Source organism: Delphinus delphis, chromosome 5, assembly GCF_949987515.2.
Source record: "Delphinus delphis chromosome 5, mDelDel1.2, whole genome shotgun sequence".
In the NCBI taxonomy this organism is placed as follows: Eukaryota; Metazoa; Chordata; class Mammalia; order Artiodactyla; family Delphinidae; genus Delphinus; species Delphinus delphis.
In genome coordinates this window covers 7,355,144-7,376,579 of record NC_082687.1, presented here as the reverse complement: position 1 = coordinate 7,376,579, position 21,436 = coordinate 7,355,144, and the positions used below count along the sequence as shown (strand labels likewise).

The following is a 21,436-nucleotide window of genomic DNA, read 5'->3' as shown; positions in this document are numbered from 1 at the left end:
GTGGATATATGTATACGTATAACTGATTCACTTTGCTGCGCAGCAGAAACTAACACAACATTGTAAAGCAACTATACTCCAATAAAAATTAATAAAACAATATAGGACTTCCCCAGCAGTCCAGTGGTTAAGACTCTGCCTTCCAATGTAGAAGGCGTGGGTTTGATCCCTGGTCAGGGAAATAAGATCTCACATGCTGTGGGGTGTGGCCAAAAACTAACTAACTAAATAAATAATAGAATAGAATAGAATAGAATAGAATAGATAACCAACAAGGACCTACTGTATAGCACAGGAAACTCTGCTCAATATTATGTAACAACCTAAATGGGAAAAGAATTTGAAAAAGAATAGACACATGTATATGTATAACTGAATCACTTTGCTGTACACCTGAAACTAACACAACATTGTTAATCAACTATACTCCAATATGAAATAAAAACTTTAAAAAAGTAATTTATATTTCACTTTAAAATTAAATCAATCAATAAAATCCTGTACTCCATGACTTTCTTTACACTATATAATCAGCACTACAGGACCTGGTAATGGAGTAAAGACAAGTCAATTCAAATAAAATCTGAGTTTTATACTTATACCTGGACCTGTCTGACATGAGTGTTCACAGTATCTCTCTAATAAAGATCTGTGATGAATACCTGCCTAAGATATCAGTTCATATTATTACCACTGTGTGATATTACTACTAGCTATAGTAATTTTTCACTTGGGTTACCCCTTAAAATTCACAAAATGTCTTGTATACATAGCCTTACCTTGATATTTCTGCTCACCTCACCTTGAGAGATGAGAGAGTACAGATGAACAATTTGTCAAACCACCACACATAGTAAATAGCAGAGTCAAGACTTGAAGGAAGGTCTCTTATCTCTACGTCCAGTTGTTCAACTTCTCCATCATGTATCACCGCCCAGCTCTTCATCTATGCCTCCAGTCTTGCTAGAAATAGAGCTATTCCTGTAAAGGAAATAATACTCCATAGCTGTTCAGCCCTACTAGACTTGGTGTCCTGTTTCATACAGTTTTTCAATTAGTTCAAGATTAAATTATTTTTTTACTACATGATTTCCTGATGAATATAAGACTGATAGAGTTAGGAAAGTACGCAAATATTGAATAAAGGATTTATAACTTTTCCTGCTAATTATCAGTGAGTACTTAAAAGTTAATTTAAGAAAATGCACAGTGCTATAGCCTATGGTTAATTTGATTTCAACTTTATGCTAAACAACATTTTTCAAAATTATAAAGTACAAACGCTTTGTAAAAGTTTGAAAAACACAGAAAATAATTCCAAAAATCAAAGGTTGCTATTATTGAAATCATTTTGGCCCTATCTTCCCCCATTCTCTGCATATATAACTTTTTCTTCATCATGATTGGGATTTTGTTTTCACTTAAGATTATATTCTGACTATTTGCTTGTATCTTTAAAAATTCTAGAGAATATCTTTTAACTGATGTATAAATGAAATATATTACTACTAACAATGATGACAAGAAAAAAGTAGCTAGAAATTTTTAACATTTAGGCATGAATAACAAACCAGTTTTTAATTTTTTTCAGACACAAGCAAGGTTCCTATCTGATCATTCCAACCCAACTGCTGATTCCTTGAGTTCCTTCCAACAGGCTGAAATGTTGGTAACATCTGAGCACACTGCAATCCCCACTGTAAGGGCTGAAGATGCAGAAAATGAAACTGAAGTATCCATAGAAGACCATCCCACTCATAAGGTAAAAGTAACATGGTTATACTAGTACAGACTTTTGTCTCTCAAGGTCTCAATTCTAAAGCGTGGTCAAAGAGACTACCTGATTCACTCTAAGTTTAATTTTTTTAAGATGATGATCACATCAACTGCCTCCAATCTCTAACAGAATTGTGAGGATTAATGAGTTTTACTTCTTGGGCTGAAGTGCTACATAATTGTTTTATTTCAAAAAATTCAAGTTCAGGTTAAACTTGTAGCTATCGAATGTGAAGAACATCAAAAGTAAGTTTATAAGACATTATGTGAAGAAAAAGAATGAAGAAATATTCAATGTTGGCTTATGAATTGTAAATATGATGTAGATATGACATAATCATTTGTTTCAAGGATAAACTTTTTTCTTTTTAGCCTGAAAAATCTTCAGTACTAAAGTCAGAGGAGGAAAACCATGACCAGTCAGCAGATCAGGACCAGAGTTACAGCCAACACCTGGGATTACAGGATCAAGAGAAAAGTGAAAGTGACTTAATTGAGAATTTGGAGTATACACCAACTGAAGGTACACTGGACCTTAAAGAAGATATGAGTGAGCCTCCAAAGGAAAAGCTCCCCGAAGGATTCCTTGGTCATGATGTTAGTCCCACTGTAGATTCTAATCAACAAGAAAGCATCACAGAGACAGAGGAAAACCAAGAACAACCTATAAATGACTCACATCCTCAGTTGAACGGGAGCAGCAAACAGAGCCAAGACCTAAGTGTTCAAGGAAACCAAGAGCAGGGTCCAAATATCCCAAATGGAGATGAGGAAGAGCCAGGTAAAATTGGTACCCACAATGATAACCAAGAAAGGGAGAGAGAAGTTCCCGAGCAGCATTCTACCAGCAATCAGGAAGAAGACAGTACACAGTCTGATGGTATTTTGGAAGAGTCCTATCAACCAACTCAAGTAAGCAAGATGCAGAAAGATGAATTTGAACAGGGTGGCCAAGAACAAGAAGAGGAAAACTCCAATGCAGAGATGGAAGAGGAAACTGCATCAAAAATCAGTAAGCCCAATCAAGATAAAGAATGGCAGAGCCGAGAAGCACAGCCTGGCCTTGAAGTTATCAGCAACCATGAGGAGATGGACAAAAAGACTCTTTCTGAGCCTTTGCTGGTGGAGCCTACGGATGGTAACATCATGCCCGGAAATCATGGGACTGATGATGACGGCGATGATGGCCCCAGGCACAATGCGAGTGAGGAGTACTTCAACCCAAGCGAGGCTTTCCTGGAGAATGAAAGAGCTCAATCCAATTACTATCACATTAACTATGAGGAGCAAAGAGAAAAAGCACGTGAGAATGAGAATGTAGATACCAGCGAACCTGTAGAAAACCGAGGGGTGAGATTGTTTACAATGATGCTTGTCCGATAAAGTGGTTAGCTTTTCAAAAAATAGCCATGACCTTTTTCTGTGCTCCTGCAATCCCTTGTGCTCATCTCTTAGTACATTACTAAAATATATTATAATTATTTATTTTTCTCTACATCTCCATCATTAGTCTGAAAATGCCTGTTTTATTTGGGTTCCCCTAGAAGCATATCCTGGATTTTAGTGCAGTTTGTTTGAGAAGTTCAGGGAACAAAGGAAGCTAATCAACGGTACATAATTAAAGCCATGGAAAGCACATTCCTCTGGATTAGCCCCTTTGGAGAGTGAGGGACCTATGGCTTTTATAGAAGCTGAGGATTACTAGGAGAGGTGTGAATTCCCCAGCACTTCCAGTCTGTCCTTGGGCAGGCCATATAGAGTGTCGTGGTTTTCCAGGCACAGAGATGCAGATACCGGCAGTTGAACATCCCTGGCACTAACTAGAGTGGTAAATTCTGATAGATAAGAGGGATGGGAGGCATGACAACTGCTGCTCTCATGCCTTGATAGCAGGTGCCAGGTCATAGTCAAGTTGATCACCAATGTCTAGCAAAATGCCTCTAACATAATAACGTAAGAGATCCAGCAATGTTTATTGATTTAGCTATATAGGCAAAGAACAAAGACTTCAGCTACAGCTTTTTGAAGCAAACACACACCAAAATGATAATCGGGAAACAGCAACAGGGTGAGGGAAGGGAAGAAACATATTGCAATTTGGTTGTTTAATCATTTGGAGCTTTCATGCAAAACTCTGGCAGCCACCCACCAGGAGCACGTAGCACAGCTTTTGGTGGGCAAGGTGAATACTAACTTCGATTCCTGAGAACTCTGCTGCCATTCTAAGGCAGGAGTTTTCTTACATTTTAGAAACCTCGTAAGAAACATTTCCCAATAGCGTCACAGAGATTACTAATGTAATCATGTCTTAACTATAGAATCACATGGTAATACCACATTTCTACTGTTTTCCCAAACCAAAGGGGAGGTTCCAACTTCGCTTCTGATGTTAGTTCCAATGTTTATTGGGTAATCCCCAGAGATATAGCACTGAACCCAGTTCATAAAGATAGAAATGGCTCCTGTTCTCAGAGGGTTACTGTCTATTTCCACGGCTGCGGCTGGTGTCTTCTCCTTCTGAGATCTGAAACGATCGGAGTATGAAAAACTCTGTGAAGGTACGCACAGTGGAAATATAAATTATGTAAAGGCTTTCCCTAAAATAGACTTCAACTTCTGCTCTTGTTATTATAAAGGCCAAGAAAGCAGAAAGCTCACTGAATGAAGATGACCGTTCAACTGAAGGCAACACAAGGGTGCACAGTGTCGGTGAGTATGGGCTAAGCAAGCAGTCTGTGACTATATGAGGAGAGAGACGGAATAGGCTATGTTGCGCTATCCCCACGCCATCATCTGTGACTACTGCACAGAATTTTTCCTCTCCCCACTCCTCCCCAAGGAAATGCTCCCATAAATTGTTGACATTCTCGTGTGCACATTTGATCTACAACTGTGGTAACTGTGTTTACAAACTGGAAATCCGGTTGCAATGTTACTGCAAAAGCTAGAATTCTTTTTCTCTAAGTCCTTTTGCTTCGAAGAAGAAAAATTGATTCTACCTTATTTACACTCAAATCCATAACTTAGAATTGAGATCTCATATTTAATAAAGACCTAATTTTTTTTTTTTTTTTTTTTTTTTTGCGGTACGCGGGCCTCTCACTGTTGTGGCCTCTCCCATTGCGGAGCACAGGCTCCGGACGCACAGGCTCAGCGGCCATGGCTCACGGGCCCAGCCACTTTGCGGCATGTGGGATCTTCCCGGACCGGGGCACGAACCTGTGTCCCCTGCATCGGCAGGCGGACTCTCAACCACTGCACCATCAGGGAAGCCCCCAAAACCTAATTCTTAATCACATACCCCAATCACAAAATTTTGAATTTCAACCATAAAAATTCTCATGGCTTATTTAACTTTTGGCCAACTTGCACAGCACTGCTCTGTAGACGTCAGACTATGACCATTGCCGGCAGGTCAAGAAAAGTTGTTTGTTCTTTTTAGATCCCCAATCCAAACTGCAAAGAAATCTAGACTATTATGCAAAATAGTCTGGAGCCAGAGGGTCCCACCTGAAAATTAACGCGTCCATTAAAAAGGCTTCTAATGTTTTCCCAAATTTTCTCTTAGTCATGGAAATGGAACTGTCTGGATGAATTTGAGTTTACGTACTCACTTTAGCTTTGTCCATGTTTCCTGTCTAAACTTTTCTGTTAGATTCTTGCATGAGCTTCCAGTGTAAAAGAGGACACGTCTGCAAGACTGATCAACAGGGAAAACCCCACTGTGCTTGCCAAGATCCAGCGACTTGTCCTCCTACAAAACTCCTTGACCAAGTAAGGCTTCTACAAAATGGTCTTTAAGGGACATCAAACAGTTAGTGATTTGAATGAAAGTAATTTGCAGTTGAAATCTTTTGTTAAAGAGAAAAGTGAATGCCCAGGTTATCATCTAATGTTTAAACAACAGTCAATAGAAACAGTAGTTCATTAGACTTTAAGGAACAGAGTGTTTTCCCAATGAACATTCCCAAGCCTGAGGTTTTTCTCCTACTTGTCTTTCTTAGGTTTGCGGCACTGACAATCAGACCTACGCCAGCTCCTGCCATCTCTTTGCTACTAAGTGCAGATTGGAGGGGACCAAAAAGGGGCACCAACTGCAGCTGGATTACTTTGGAGCCTGCAAATGTAAGAGTCTAACCACCACTGCTGAAAGTGTTTTGGATGAATCTGAATTATATACATATATATAGGTACTCATATATATGCAGACGACAATAGCAAAAAGTTGATGTAGTTCTGAATCCAGGCTGCACATTAAAATAACTGGGAAGACTTTTTTAAAAATTAGAAGAATAATGTCCAGGCTTTAACTGTAAGAGATTCTGATTTAATTGGACTGGGTTGGAACCTTGGCATTGTTTTTTCACTTGTTTTCAAAGTAACCAAGACAATTCTAATGTGCAGTCAGCGTTCAGAACCACTATGATAATGTTATCCGCTTAATAACTGAGATGAATCATTGGAATTTTGTTAAATTAGTCGTCCTCTTCCAAAAGCGAAGCCTTTGCCAAGAAGTTTTAGTGACAGCATAGTCCTCCAGAAGTTTTTGAAATTGTCTTCCTTCCCCAGGATACTCTCAATTGTGTTTGGATCTCCTGGTCGCTAAGTGATTCTCCACATTAGCAGTGCTCACTAACCTCTCCTGTCTTTCCAGACACATGAGAGGATTCCGTTTCTCAGCCCCCTTGATGTTAGATGCAGCCATATGAGTTGCTTTGTCCAGTGAAATGCGAGCAAAAGTCATCCGTGGGAGCTCTGGACAGAGCATTTAAGAGCTGTGTATGGCTCTCCATGCCGTCTTCACCTCGTGTTGAGATGATGCTGAATGGCGGTGTCTCCCCCATCCTGAGCCCCAGAGAGACAGAGGAGCAGAGCTCTCCTGCCAACTTACAGGGGACATGCAGCAGGATGGAGAGATAAACGTTTGATGTGATGTACGACATACTAGTCAACACTGCTGTATATGGTATATTTGAAAGTTGCTAAGAGAGTAGATCCTGACAGTTCTCACCACAAGGAAATAAAAAACTCAAGTTAACTATATGAGGTTACAAATGTTTAACTAAACTAATGATTACTGTGGTAATCATTACACAATATATGTATGTCAAGTCATTATGCTGCACACCTTAAACTTACAGTGTGGTATGTCAGTTATACCTGAAAAATATGTTTGTTCCTTTAAGCCACTGAGATTTAACATTATTTCCACAGTATAAGCTAACTGCTGCCTTTTGCTCTTTTCTCCTAATAAATAGCTCTTGTGACCTCCACCTCTGAATTCCAACTCTCTGATTCTAGGGTAGTGGTTCTCAGCCCTGGCTGCACATCACAATTGCTTCTGGAGCTTTTTAAAACACCCTGATGCCCAGGCTCCACCCAGATCAATCAAATCAGGATTTCTTTGAAAGGAAGCTGGCATCTGGTATGTTTTTAAAACACTCCTGGCAATTCTGCTATGGTGCCAGGGTTAAGGACCACTGTTGTGATGGAGGGGCAGTGAGGATGCTGTCAGTCACCGGAAGTTGTCAAGCATCCTGTTATGAGGACTGTCCTTGGGACCGGAGTAAGACCCCCAAATTAAAATCAATTTACTTTCTGCCTGGAACAGCTATCCCTGCTTGTACGGACTTTGAAGTGAACCAGTTTCCTCTAAGGATGAGAGACTGGCTCAAGAATATCCTCATGCAGCTTTATGAACCTAACCCTGAGCACGCTGGATATCTAAATGAGAAGCAGAGAAATAAAGTAAGTTATCCACGGCCAGCTACCTAAGTGTCTGTCTACAGAGCTTGAGGAAAAAAGTGTCAGGGGACGGGGCTGGGGGGAGGGGTATATCAGCCCTTCCTCTGCATATCAGAAACCACACCTAGTTAACACCCATGGATTAACAAAATAGTAGTGGTCATTATTCACGCCTCAAAGCTTGGGACACAGCCAAACCACCCGATTCGTACAGGCAGGGCAGGGGCCTGAGTAAGAGCTCTTGAACTCATCCCTAGAGCAAACTCTGTTGACCAAAATGAACCTCAGTTCAGTGTTTATATGTTCAGGCCCAGGCATGTTATTTAAATCTAAACATGTTTTTTGCCTTTATAGGCCAGACATAGATTTATGATATAAGGGAAATCCATTATTAACAATGTCAGTAATATATTAAGATTAAAAAGTGCAGAATATTAATCCTAGAAGTTCCCAGGGAAAATTCATTCATCAGATAGTTATTGAGTGTATACCAGGTACCTGGAATTGATTTACATGCTGGAAATACAGCAAGGGACCAAACAAAAATCTCTGCCTTCATGAGCCTACATTCTAGGCAAAGAGATGATATATACTTATATACACATGTATGCAAATATGAACATACATGCAAATAAACATTTATGCAAATATGTTATGTCAGGTGGGATGAAACATGCTATAAAGAAAAAAATAAAACATGTAGGAGGGTGTGCATTAACTGTGTCAAATGCTGTTTACAGGTTGTTAAGATGGGGACTGAGAGTTGGCCCCTGATTTGGCACATGACAGTCATAGTTGACCATGACAGGAGTTGTTTTTGCAAGAGAAAAGCCTGAATGGATAGGGTTCAAAAGAGAATAGGAGGAATGATGTAAAAGCAGCAAGTAGAGAAGACACTTTGCTGTAAAGGGGAAAAGTGAAATGGGTGGCAGGTGGACAGGAATGTGAGTTCAAGGGTCCTATCTACCAGCGGGAGGTGACAGAGGATGTTTGTATGCCTCTGGAAATAATCCAGTAAAGAAGGAAGGATGCCCAACTGCCACAGGGTATTCTTGAGTAGATGAGAAGGGGTGAGCTTCTGAGCACCAGTGAGCAGCTGGGCTGAGTAGATGAGGAGCGAAGGAATTTCACGCATGGTGACAAGGAGGGAAATTGGTAGATGTGTTCATGAGAACAAGTAGAAGTTCTGTTCTGATTGCTTTCAGTTAGTGCACTAATTGGTAACGTCACAAGCTGGTAGTTTTATATGCATCGCCCCTAAGTAATTTCTATCCTCTCTCTTTAACAACACATTGCCACAGACAGCCTTGAGACCATTAGATACAAAACAGGGAAATTTCAATAGGGGTGTCAAGCAGCATCATGCCAGGGCTGACCTGAGCCGCAGCAGGCACTGGATGGAAATACATAAAGGATTAAGAATGGAGTATGCCAGGACTTCCCCAGTGGTCCAGGGGTAAAGAATCGAATCCGTCTTCCAATGCAGGGGACGCACGTTTGATCCCCGGTCAGGGAACTAAGATCCCACATGCCACGGTGCAACTAAGCCCGCGCACCACAACTACTGAGCTCACACGCCTCAACTAGAGCCTGAGTGCCGCAAACTACAGAGCCCATGCACCCTGGAACTGGCACGCCACAGCTGCAGAGCCCACGCCACAGCTAGAGAGAAGCCTGCATACCACAACGAAGAGCCCACGTGCCTCAACTAAGACCTGATGCAGCCAAAAATAAGTTTAATTAATTAATAATAAAAAAAAAAAAGAATGGAGTATGCCAGTGGGGAAGAACAGAACTTTTCACCAACAAATGAACAATTTTGTCTAGGTCCGTTCAGCCCTTTTCATTAAAACCTTTTCATAGTTTTAAGAAATATGAGGAACATCACTTGGTTAAAAGATCAAACAAAGTCTTAAATTTCTTCTGAAAACCCCAGGGTTTTTTAAATGTTAGCTGTTATTCTATGCAGAAAGCTGTAGTGTTGATTAGAAGGCATGTAATTTGTTCTCAAATAACATTCTGGGTTTGTTTTCCTCTGTCATGTGAGGAATACTCTTCAAGTAAAGTTTAGCAAGTGATAATTCCATTACACTTGTCTGATTCTCTAATGATCACCTCCCTTCCTAATCTCAGGTCAAGAAAATTTACCTGGATGAAAAGAGACTCCTGGCTGGGGACCACTCGCTTGACCTTCTCTTAAGAGACTTTAAGAAAAACTACCACATGTATGTGTATCCGGTACACTGGCAGTTCAGTGAGCTGGATCAACATCCTAGGGACAGGTAAACACTTTGCACCTTCCCGTTAACTAGGTCATCTCGCTGATACAATGTCTAGTTATCTGTACCCAAGAATTCTAAACAGATTTACGAAACTTCCGAGTTCCATTTTAGAACATAGAAATGTCAAGCAAATACGGTTATGAGTCTAAACACAAAGCTGCTTTGAGGGACTTCCCTGGCCGTCCAGTGCTTAAAATTTCGCCTTCCAATGCAGGGGGTGTGGGTTTGATCCCTGGGCAGGGAGCTAAGATCCCACATGCCTCGCGGCCATAAAACCAAAACATACAACAGAAGCAATATTGTAACAAATTCAATAAAGACTTTAAAAATGGTCCACATCCAAAAAATTTAAGAAAAAAAGAAAAGTGCTGCTTTGACCATAACAGAATATGGCCACAATTCCACAAGCTCCCAAGTCTCCATGTTAGGGTTCAGCCTCCCGAGAGGCTCTTTCCACTCTTCCTCATTCTTGATCCTAAATTCTGAAGCTAATCTGATTGGCCCCAGTTGGATTAAGCACCTACGTCTGGAATGATCCGGTACGGCCAGTGGTAAGAGCCAGGTTGTATAAACATGATTGTTGGGATGCAGCCCTATAAATTTAGGGTGGAGGGACGAGAGTTCCTAGGGAAGAAGGAAACCTTATGAATTGACATCCCAAAAGCTGTCTGTCTTACCCACAAATCGTTTATTTCATTTGTAGCTCTTCATGAACGCACTCCTTATTTGCCGTCCTCAGCAGCCTTGGGGAAGAAAAATGCCCTTGGTGGTCGTAAGAGTTAGCTCTTCATACACAAGTTAGTAACCCAGTTAATTGGCTGCCATTTATCTCATTGCAGGGTCTTGACCCACTCTGAGCTCGCTCCTTTGCGGGCATCTCTGGTGCCCCTGGAACACTGCATAACGCGCTTCTTTGAAGAGTGTGACCCCAACAAGGATAAGCACATCACCCTGGAGGAGTGGGGTCACTGCTTTGAAATTAAAGAAGGTAAATTCATCATCAGCCCAGGGAGGGGGGTGTCCTCTTCTCCAGATAAGCCCTAAGCCTGCAGCCCTCATAGACAGGTCCTGCTGTGTGTTCAAATTGAAACCTAGAGACCACAAGGTGGCAGACTGCAAGGTTTTTTCTTACTCCCTTTATGATCTCTGTTTCAAAGTGTAGCAAGGGTAAATATTTAAGGGGTAACTGCACTGAGGTCTCAGAAATTGGCTAAGCCTAAGAAAGTGATGTGAATCCAGAGAGCTGCGCCAAATCTCCGAAGGCTACCTTTCTACGGAAGGAAGGAAGGACTTTATATCCTTCCTTAACCTGAGTATTGGGCCAAACTTTAAAAAATCATATGTGAAGAGTAAAACAGCAAGCTTGATCCTGAAAATGGGAGATGCCAGAAGAATCTTAGAATTGAGTACCAACACACTAAAGATTGTCACCAGTTGTGCCCAGGTGTTATTCCTTTAATCCAAAAGGAATTCCCCTGCAGCGGAGGAATTTAAATTTAGACATTTGTTTTGCTAGGTTATGTCTTAATGTACTTCCTTTTCTTTTCCTAAGTTACAGTTGATTTTTATGAGCAAGGCTGTTTTTTAATAATCGAGATATGAAAGGTGTTCAAACAATGAGCAATCAAAACTGCTCACAGAATGTATATCAACAATGAACATCAAATCTCTAAAGCAGAGGTTTTACCCATGTGTTCACGACATACGTATACGTAGGATGACTATGCAGCCAAGAAATAAAGAAACGTAAGTTCATCAAAGGTCAGAGTTTCCCCAAAAGAGGTAACTTGTGTGAACTTCACTCTAAAAATATTCTTTATGCATATGTATGATGGCTTGAAATTGGAAAGAAAGAGTTGGAATATGAGGATTTAGTTATTTACTGACAAATAGATAAGCAGAAAAGGTCCTTTTCCTCTACAGTGTTATTCTGTGAAATAAGTACAACTGCAATGAGCAAAGAATGAATCTTTTTGTAAGCACTTAGTTCTGTGTATTAGTTGTCCATTTCTGCACAAGAAATTACCTTAAAGATTAGAAGCTTAAAATCTCTCTCAACGTTTCTGAGGATTAGGAATCCGGGAGGACCTCACCTGGATGGATCTGCCTTAGGATCAGCTCTAAGCTCACTTACATGGCTATTGGTAGGAGGCTTCAGTTCCTAACCATGTGGTCCTTTGCACGGTGCTTCTCATAACATGGTGTCTGGTTTCCTCCAGAGCAAGTGATCAGAGACAGAGATAGAAAGAGAGAGTCCAAGACAGAAGCCGCAGTTCCCTGTAGGACTAATCTCAGAAGTGACATATTTCTGCCATATTCCGTTTGTCACACAGTCTAACCCTGCTACAATGTGGGGGGAGACCACAGGAGATGGGGATCATTGGGGGCCAGAGTGGAGACTGTCGGACCCCATACTGTTTACATCCTATTAACATCAATAGGAAATTAACAGGCAATTAAGACCCAGTCTCATGCAAATAATGCCAATTTCCTTTCTAACACCTATTCTATAAGCACAGTACTTACAAATTCATATACATCCCTAAAAATGGCTAACAATGTTTTTTCCAATTCCCATGTTGAAAAGATAAAATGTACCCAAGGACAGCTGCCCTGACCCCTCCCCACCACCATTATCAAGAAAAAAACTTAGCTGGGACAGGACATATTTATGTATGCCCTTTTATATGGCACGTGATTTTAAAGGAGTGATCCAAAGGCAAATTTAAAGAGAGGCCATTTAAGGAAACCAGTTGCACTTCACTGTTCCTTTCAAAATTTCTGGCAGCTCTTCAGCATATGAGCCTACTCAGGCCCTGTGCTGGGGGGTTGTCTGGGAGAAGCAGGAAGGGCTTAAATTCTGTGACTCGCAAAGCTCCTAACATTCTTGTTTGTTCACTGTGGTTTGGCCATGATTACATTTTGAAGAAGGGAAACAATTATCACACAATAAGCCAGCAAAGCAGATATTAAATATTCAGTCAGGACATGGAAACAAGTTACTGCTTTGGGATTCAGCTAGGGAGAGAAAAAAAATGTCTATCTGTAAGCATACAAATGTATTCCCTCGGGACGGAGAAATCCACAGGACAAGATAAATTGTAGCCAGTGTTGTCCTGAATTTTAACCTCCTTTGCTCTGAACTAGATGTGCTCAAATATTCCAGCTCTGTTATTAACTAGCTATGAAAATTAGGGCATGCCACTCATCCTCAGCAAGTCTCATTCTCCTTGTGTGTAAAAATGGGATTCAATTACGAGGTGAAGGAGTCTTATTTATTTAGTGCCTATGACATACTGTGGATTAACATATATCCACATTAATCTTTAGGAAAACCTTTCAAGCTAGACGAACAGAGGAAATAAGTCACATCATGCAGGTCCTACTAAGCCAGTTAAAGACATTATCCTCAGAGTACTGGCGGATGCCAAAAGGGTTTTTAACAAGGGAGTGATTTCACTGGATTTGTACTTAAGAAAGATTCTTTTGGTTACACTGTGGATAAGCCGGAGAACTGTTGTGGTGAACCCAGGCAAAAGTTGATGAGAACCTGAATTAGGGCAGTTATAGTAGGGAAAAAGAAAAGTTAACATATTCCAATATATTTTAAAATATCAATATATTCAAGATATAGTTGAGAATATAAACATATTAAAGATGTACAGTATGCAGAAATAATAAGACAGTGTTTCATAGGAAATACGTGGAGGCAGGAAGCAGGCAGTTAGGTTGAGAGGAAGAGAAGTACAATGCCTAGGTTCCTGGCACAGGCCAGGCAGGGTGAGGAGAGGTACCTTCCACTGAGACAGAAAACACAAGAACAGAAGCAGGTTTGGGGGGAAAAGATAAATTCCATCTGGGACACATTAAATTTTGAAGTCGCTGGGTGACAACGTACAGCTGATAGTTGAGGGACTTCCCTGGGGGTCCAGTGGTTAAGATTCTGCACTTGCAATGCAAGTGGCGAGGGTTTGATCCCTGGTCAGGGAGCTAAGAGCCCACAGGCTGTGCAGCACTGCCAAGAAAATAAAAATGAAAAAAAAAGATAGTTGAATATATGGGCCTGCTTTTCAAGACAGAATTTAGGAATTGAAATACATATGTGGGGATTGTGAGCATACAGAAAATAATTGATACCAGGGAAGGAAATTAATTTTCTTAGGAAAATGTGCTGAGTTACATGGAAAAGGGTTTTGGGTTGAATACCAAGGAACAACATCTAGATGATGGATACAGGAGGAAGAAGGAGTACATGAAGCAGAATGAAAAGTCTCCTGAAAGAAAAAAGGAAAGAGGATAGTGGGCTTCCCTGGTGGCGCAGTGGTTGAGAGTTCGCCTGCCGATGCAGGGGACGCGCGTTCGTGCCCCGGTCCGGGAAGATCCCACATGCCGCAGAGCGGCTGGGCCCGTGAGCCATGGCCGCTGAGCCTGCGCGTCCGGAGCCTGTGCTCCACAACGGGAGAGACCACAACAGTGAGAGGCCCGCGTAACGCAGGAAAAAAAAAAAAAAGAGGATAGTGCCATATCTAAGGAGGTGTTTCAAAGAGGAGGAAGAGATCACAGTGCTAAATGCTGCTGAGATGTCAAGTAAGGTAAAAGACTGAGAATATTCATTGGACGTAGAAATAAGGATACCCTGGATGGCCTTGGAAGAGCAGTTTTTGTGGAAAGGTAGAGATGGAAGCAAGACACATAAGAAAGAAGAGGAGATAAGAAAGGCTAAAGAGTGAAGGTTTGAAAGCAGGAATGAGCTAGAGAGGGATATAGAGTTGAGGGAAGCATTTTTGAGAATATAAGAGGCTTGAGCTCTTATCATTTATTCATGCATTCATTCCTTCAACAAGTCTTTACTGGTGGTCTACATAGTACCAGGCACTGTTCTCAAGGCTGGATATGCAGCATATTTAAACATTAATAGGAAGGGCCCGTTAAAAAAAAAAAAAGGAAAGATTGAGGATATAAGAAAAAAAGAGGAAAATAGGGGAGAATTCTGAGATCAGAAGAGATCCTGAGCACAGGCAGAGGATTAGCCTCCAAGTCAACAGGAGGGACATCTCTCATCTGAACAGAAAGAAGACAGCAAGATGGCGGAGTAGAAGGACATGCCCTCACTCACTCATGCAAGAGCACTGGAATCACAACTAACTGCTGAACAATCATCGACAGGAAGGCACTGGAACCCACCAAAAAATATACACCACATCCACAGACAAAGGAGAAGCTGCAATGAGACAGCAGCAGGGGCACAATCATGATAAAATCAAATCCCATAACTGCTGGGTGGGTGACTCAAACTGGAGAACAATTATACCACAGAAGTCCACCCACTGCAGTGAAGGTGCTGAGCCCCATGTCAGGCTTCCCAACCTGGGGGTCCAGCGACAGGAGGAGGAATTCCCAGAGAATCAGACTTTGAAGGCTAGTGGGATTTGATTGCAGGACTTCAACATGTGTGGGGGAAACAGAGACTCCACTCTTGGAGGGTACACACAAAGTAGTGTGCACATTGGGACCCAGGGGAAGGAGCAGTGACCCCAGAGGAGACTGAACCAGACCTACCTGCTAGTGTTGGAGGGTCTTCTGCAGAGGCGGGGGGCAGCGGTGGCTCACCACAGGGACAAGGACACTGGCAGCAGAAGTTCTGGGAAGTACTCCTAGGCGTGAGCCCTCCCAGAGTCTGCTATTAGCCCCACCAAAGGGCCTGTAGCCTCCAGTGCAGGGTCACCTCAGGCCAAACAACCAACAAGGAGGGAACTCATCCCCACCCATCAGCAGACAAGCGGATTAAAGTTTTTCTGAGCTCTGCCCACCAGAGCAACACCCAGCTCTACCTACCACCAGTCCCTCCCATCAGGAAGCCTGCACAAGCCTCTTAGGTAGCCTCATCCACCAGAGGGTAGACAGCAGAAGCAAGAACTACAATCCTGCAGCCTGTGGAATGAATACCACATTCACAGAAAGATAGACAAGGTGAAAAGGCAGAGGGCTATGTACCAGATGAATAAATAAGATAAAACCCCAGAAAAACAACTAAATGAACTGGAGATAGGCAACCTTCCAGAAAAAGAATTCAGAATAATGATAGTAAAGATGATCCAGGACCTCGGAAAAAGAATGGAGGCAAAGATCAAGAAGATGAAAGAAATGTTTAACAAAGACCTAGAAGAATTAAAGAATAGACACCTAGAAAAATTAAAGAACAAACCAACGGAGATGAACAATATAATAACTGAAATGAAAAATACACTAGAAGGAATCAATAGCAGAATAACTGAGGCAGAACAATGGATAAGTGACCTGGAAGACAGAATGGTGGAATTCACTGCAATGGAACAGAATAAAGAAAAAAGAACAGAAAGAAATGAAGACAGCCTAAGAGACCTCTGGGACAACATTAAACACACCAACATTTGCATTATAGGGGTCCCAGAAGGAGACGAGAGAGAGAGAGAGAGAGAGAGAGAGAGAGAGAGAGAGAGAGGGGACCCGAGAAAATATTTGAAGAGATTATAGTTGAAAACTTCCCTAACATGGGAAAGGAAATAGCCACCCAAGTCCAGGAAGTGCAGAGAGTCCCATACAGGATAAATTCAAGGAGAAACATGCCAAGACACATAGCAATCGAACTGACAAAAATTAAAGACAAAGAAAAATTATTAAAAGCAACAAGGGAAAAATGACAAACAACATACAAGAGAATGTACATAAGGTTAATAACTGATTTCTCAGCAGAAACTCTACAAGCCAGAAGGGAGTGGCACGATATATTCACAGTGATGAAAGGGAAAAACCTACAACCAAGATTACTCTAGCCGGCAAGGATCTCATTCAGATTCGATGGAAAAATCAAAACTTTACAGACAACCAAAAGCTAAGAGAATTCAGCACCACCAGACCAGCTCTACAACAAATGCTAAAGGAACTTCTCTAGGCAGGAAACACAAGAGAAGGAAAAGACCTACAATAGCAAAGCCAAAACAATTAAGAAAATGGTAATAGGAACATACATATCAATAATTAGCTTAAATATAAATGGATTAAATGCTCCAAAAAAAAGACATAGACTGGCTGATGGATACGAAAGCAAGACCCATATATATGCTGTCTACAAGAGACCCACTTCACACCTAGGGACAAGTACAGACAGAAAGTGAGGGGATGGAAAAAGATATTCCATGCAAATGGAAATCAAAAGAAAGCTGGAGTAGCAATTCTCATTTCAGAAAAATTAAACTTTAAAATAAAGACTATTACAAGAGACAAAGAAGGGCACTATGTAATGATCAAGGGGTCAATCCAAGAAGAAGATAAAACAATTGTAAATATTTATGCATGCAAGATAGGAGCACCTCAATACATAAGGCAAATGCTAACAGCCTTAAAAGGGGAAATCGACAGTAGCACAATAGTAGTTGGGGACTTTAACACCCCACGTTCACCAATGGACAGATCATCCAAAACAAAAATAAATAAGGAAACACAAGCTTTAAATGACACAATAGACCAGATAGATTTAATTGATATTTATAGGAGATTCCATCCGAAAACAGCAGATAACACTTTCTTCTCAAGTGTACATGGAACATTCTCCAGGATAGGTCACATCTTGGGTTACAAATCAAGTCTCAGTAAATTTAAGAAAATTGAAATCATATCAAGCATCTTTTCTGACCACAACACTATGAGATTAGAAATCAATTACAGGGAAAAAAACGTAAAAAACACAAACACATGGAGGTTAAACAATACATTACTAAATAACCAAGAGATAACTGAAGAAATCAAAGAGGAAATCAAAAAATACCTAGAGACGAATGACAACAAAAACACGATGATCCAAAACTTTTGGGATGCAGCAAACACAGTTCTAAGAGGGAAGTTTATAGCAATATAAACCTACCTCAAGAAACAAGAAAAATCTCAAATAAACAATCTAACCTTACACCTAAAGCAATTAGAGAAAGAAGAACAAAACACGAAAAAACAAGTTAGTAGAAGGAAAGAAATCATAAGGATTAGAGCAGAAATAAATGAAATAGAAACAAAGAAAACAATAGCAAAGATCAATAAAACTAAAAGATGATTCTTTGAGAAGATAAACAAAACTGATAAACCTTTAGCCAGACTTATCAAGAAAAAGAGAGAGAGGACTCAAATCAATGAAATTAGAAATGAAAAAGGAGAAGTTACAACGGACACTGCAGAAATACAAAGCATCATAACAGACTACTACAGGCAACTCTATGCTACTAAAATGGATAATCTGGAAGAAATGGACAAATTCTTAGAAAGGTATAACCTTCCAATACTGAACCAGGAAGAAATAGAAAACATGAACAGACCAATCACAAGTAATGAAATTGAAACTGTGATTAAAAATCTTCCAACAAACAAAAGTCCAAGACCAGATGACTTCACAGGTGAATTCTATCAAACATTTAGAGAAGAGCTAACACACATCCTTCTCAAACTCTTCCAAACAACTGCAGAGGAAGGAATGCTCCCAAACTCGTTGTACAAGGCCACCATCATCCTGATATTAAAACCAGACAAAGATACTACAAAAAAAGAAAATTACAAACCAATATCACTGATGAATATAGATGCAAAAATCCTCAACAAAATACTAGCAAACGGAATCCAACAGCACATTAAAAGATTCATACACCATGATCAAGGAGGATTTATCCCAGGGATGCAAGGATTCTTCAATGTACACAAATCAATCAATGTGAAAAACCATATTAACCAATTGAAGAATAAAAACCATATGATCATCTCAATAGATGCAGAAAAAAAACTGTTGACAAAATTCAACACCCATTTATGATAAGAACTCTCCAGAAAGTGGGCATTGAGGGAACCTACCTCAACATAATAAAAGCCATATATGACAAACCCACAGCAAACGTCATTCTCAATGGTGAAAAACCGAAAGCATTTCCTCTAAGATCAGGAACAAGACAAGGATGTTCACTCTCGCCACTGTTATTCAACATAGTTTTGGATGTCCTAGCCATGGCAATCAGAGAAGAAAAAGAAATAAAAGGAATCCAAATTGGAAAAGAAGATGTAAAACTGTCATTGTCTGCAGATGACGTGATACTATCCATAGAAAATCCTAAAGATGCCACCAGAAAACTACTAGAGCTGATCGATGAATTTGGTAAGGTTCTTCATTGCATTCTTATACACTACCAATAAAAGATCAGAAAGAGAAATTAAGGAAACAATCCCAGTCACCATTGCAACAAAAAGAACAAAATACCTAGGAATAAACCTACCTAAAGAGGTAAAATACCTGTACTCCGAAAACTATAAGACACTGATGAAAGAAATCAAAGATGACACAAACAGATGGAGAGATATAGCACGTTCTTGGACTGGAAGGATCAATATTGTGAAAATGACTATTCTACCCAAAGCATTCTACAGATTGAATGAAATCCTTATCAAATTACCAATGGCGTTTTTTACAGAACTAGAACAAAAAATTTTTTAATTTGTATGGAGACACAAAAGCAATCTTGAGGGGAAAAAAACGGAGCTGGAGGAATCAGACTCGCTGACTTCAGACTATACTACAAAGCTACAGTAATCAAGACAATATGTTACTGGCCCAAAAACAGAGATATAGATCAATGGAACAGGATAGAAAGCCCAGAGATAAACCCATGCACCTATGGTCAACTAATCTATGACAAAGGAGGCAAGGATATACAATGGAGAAAAGACAGTCTCTTCAATAAGTGGTGCTGGCAAAACTGGACAGCCACATGTAAAAGAATGAAAGTAGAACATTCCCTAACACCATACACAAAAATAAACTCAAAATTGATTAAAGACCTAAATGTAAGACTGGACACTATGAAACTCTTAGAGGAAAACACAGGAAGAACATTCTTTGACATATATCACAGCAAGATCTTTTTTGACCCACCTCCTAGAGTAATGGAAAGAAGTGGATATTGAGCTCATGCAGCTCATATCAAAAAAATAAACAAACGAATCAAAAAATGGGCAGAAGACCTAAATAGACATTTCTCCAAAGAAGACATATAGATGGCCAAGAGGCACATGAAAAGCTGCTTAACATCACTAATTATTAGAGAAATGCAAATCAAAACTACAATGAGGTATCACCTCACGCTGGTTAGCATGGGTGTCATCAGAAAATCTACAAACAACAAATGCTGGAGAGGGTGTGGAGAAAAGGGAATCCTCTTGCACTGTTGGTGGGAACGTAAATTGATACAGCCACTATGGAGAACAGTATGGAGTTCCCTTAAAAAACTAAAAATAGAATTACCATGTGACCCAGCAATCCCACTACTGGGCATATACCCAGGGAAAACCATAATTCAAACAGACACATGCACCCCAATGTTCATTGCAGCACTATTTACAATAGCCAGGACATGGAAGCAACCTGAATACCCATCGACAGATGAATGGATAAACATGTGGTACATGTATACAATGGAATATTACCCAGCCATAAAAAGGAACAAAATTGGGTCATTTGTAGAGATGTGGATGGATCTAGAGACTGTCATACAGAGTGAAGTAAGTCAGAAAGAGAAACACAAATATTGTATATTAATGCATATATGTGGAATCTAGAAAAATGGTACAGATGAACCGGTTTGCAGGGCAGAAATAGAGACACAGATGTAGAGAAGAAATGTATGGACACCAAGGGGGGAAAGTGGTGGCGGGGCTGGGGGGGAGGAGGAGGAGGTGGTGGTGGTGGGATGAATTGGAAGATTGGGATTGACAAATATACACTAATATGTATACAGTAGATTAACTAATAAGAACCTGCCGTATAAAAATAAATCAATTTAATTTAATTTAATATAAAAAAAAAACCGTATGAGTGCAAATATGAGTAAATTTATAAGCAAGAAGACTATTATCCCTACTTTACAAGTGAAGCCAGTGCTCACAAGAAATACAGCAAAAGTCTGTAATCTTTCCCTCTCTTGGGGCAAGAGGAAAACTTACATTGGGCAGGAAAACTACTTGGTGTCCCAGACGGGGTAGTATGCTTCAGATTAATCTGCTTTAGGTATCTGTTCAAGAATTATTGAGTAAGGGTGGGCCACAATGCTAAGGAATGGTCTTATATCCCCCAGAGGATGCTGTCTTCTTCCACTAGTGTGGCAACAAGTTCTTTTACAATTACTTGATTGGAAATTTGATATAACTGGCACTATACTTCTATTTATTTTGGTTATATTTTAACAACCCTTACAGATTAGTATACTTGGCACTTGCCTGGTTTCCCCTCAAACCTCCTCTATCAGTGGTTCTCAAACCCTACATCAGAACTACCTGCAGAGCTTTCTAAATGTATACATGCCATTGGCCCACCCATGGGGATGCTGATTCGGGGTGGGGCAGGAGTGAGGCCCCAAGGATATATAGTTCTTAAAGCTTCACAGGTGATGTGACGCCCTACTAGGATTGAGAACCACCATCTACCGCCTTATTGATGGGTTTCTCTGATCCCCTAGTCTAACATTGTTTATATTGCTGCTCTAGCTACTTTCTAAAAGTATGTTTTGTTTTTTGTTTTTTACAGAAGACATAGATGAAAATCTCCTGTTTTGAATTAAGATTTGAAAGAA

The 21,436-nt window shown here is 40.3% G+C and overlaps 1 protein-coding gene across 1 annotated transcript in view; it reads left to right on the top strand.

The window, feature by feature from the left end:
* Window positions 1-21,436, top strand: part of SPARCL1 (SPARC like 1) — a 53,323-nt gene extending 31,887 nt beyond the window's left edge. Inside the window, exons 3-11 of the mRNA XM_060011957.1 lie at window positions 1,592-1,762; window positions 2,149-3,126; window positions 4,413-4,485; window positions 5,432-5,550; window positions 5,781-5,901; window positions 7,388-7,524; window positions 9,655-9,803; window positions 10,643-10,791; window positions 21,391-21,436. Of these exons, the coding sequence (XP_059867940.1) occupies window positions 1,592-1,762; window positions 2,149-3,126; window positions 4,413-4,485; window positions 5,432-5,550; window positions 5,781-5,901; window positions 7,388-7,524; window positions 9,655-9,803; window positions 10,643-10,791; window positions 21,391-21,419 (1,926 nt within the window). The 3' untranslated portion in view covers window positions 21,420-21,436. The remainder of the gene's footprint in view (window positions 1-1,591; window positions 1,763-2,148; window positions 3,127-4,412; window positions 4,486-5,431; window positions 5,551-5,780; window positions 5,902-7,387; window positions 7,525-9,654; window positions 9,804-10,642; window positions 10,792-21,390) is intronic.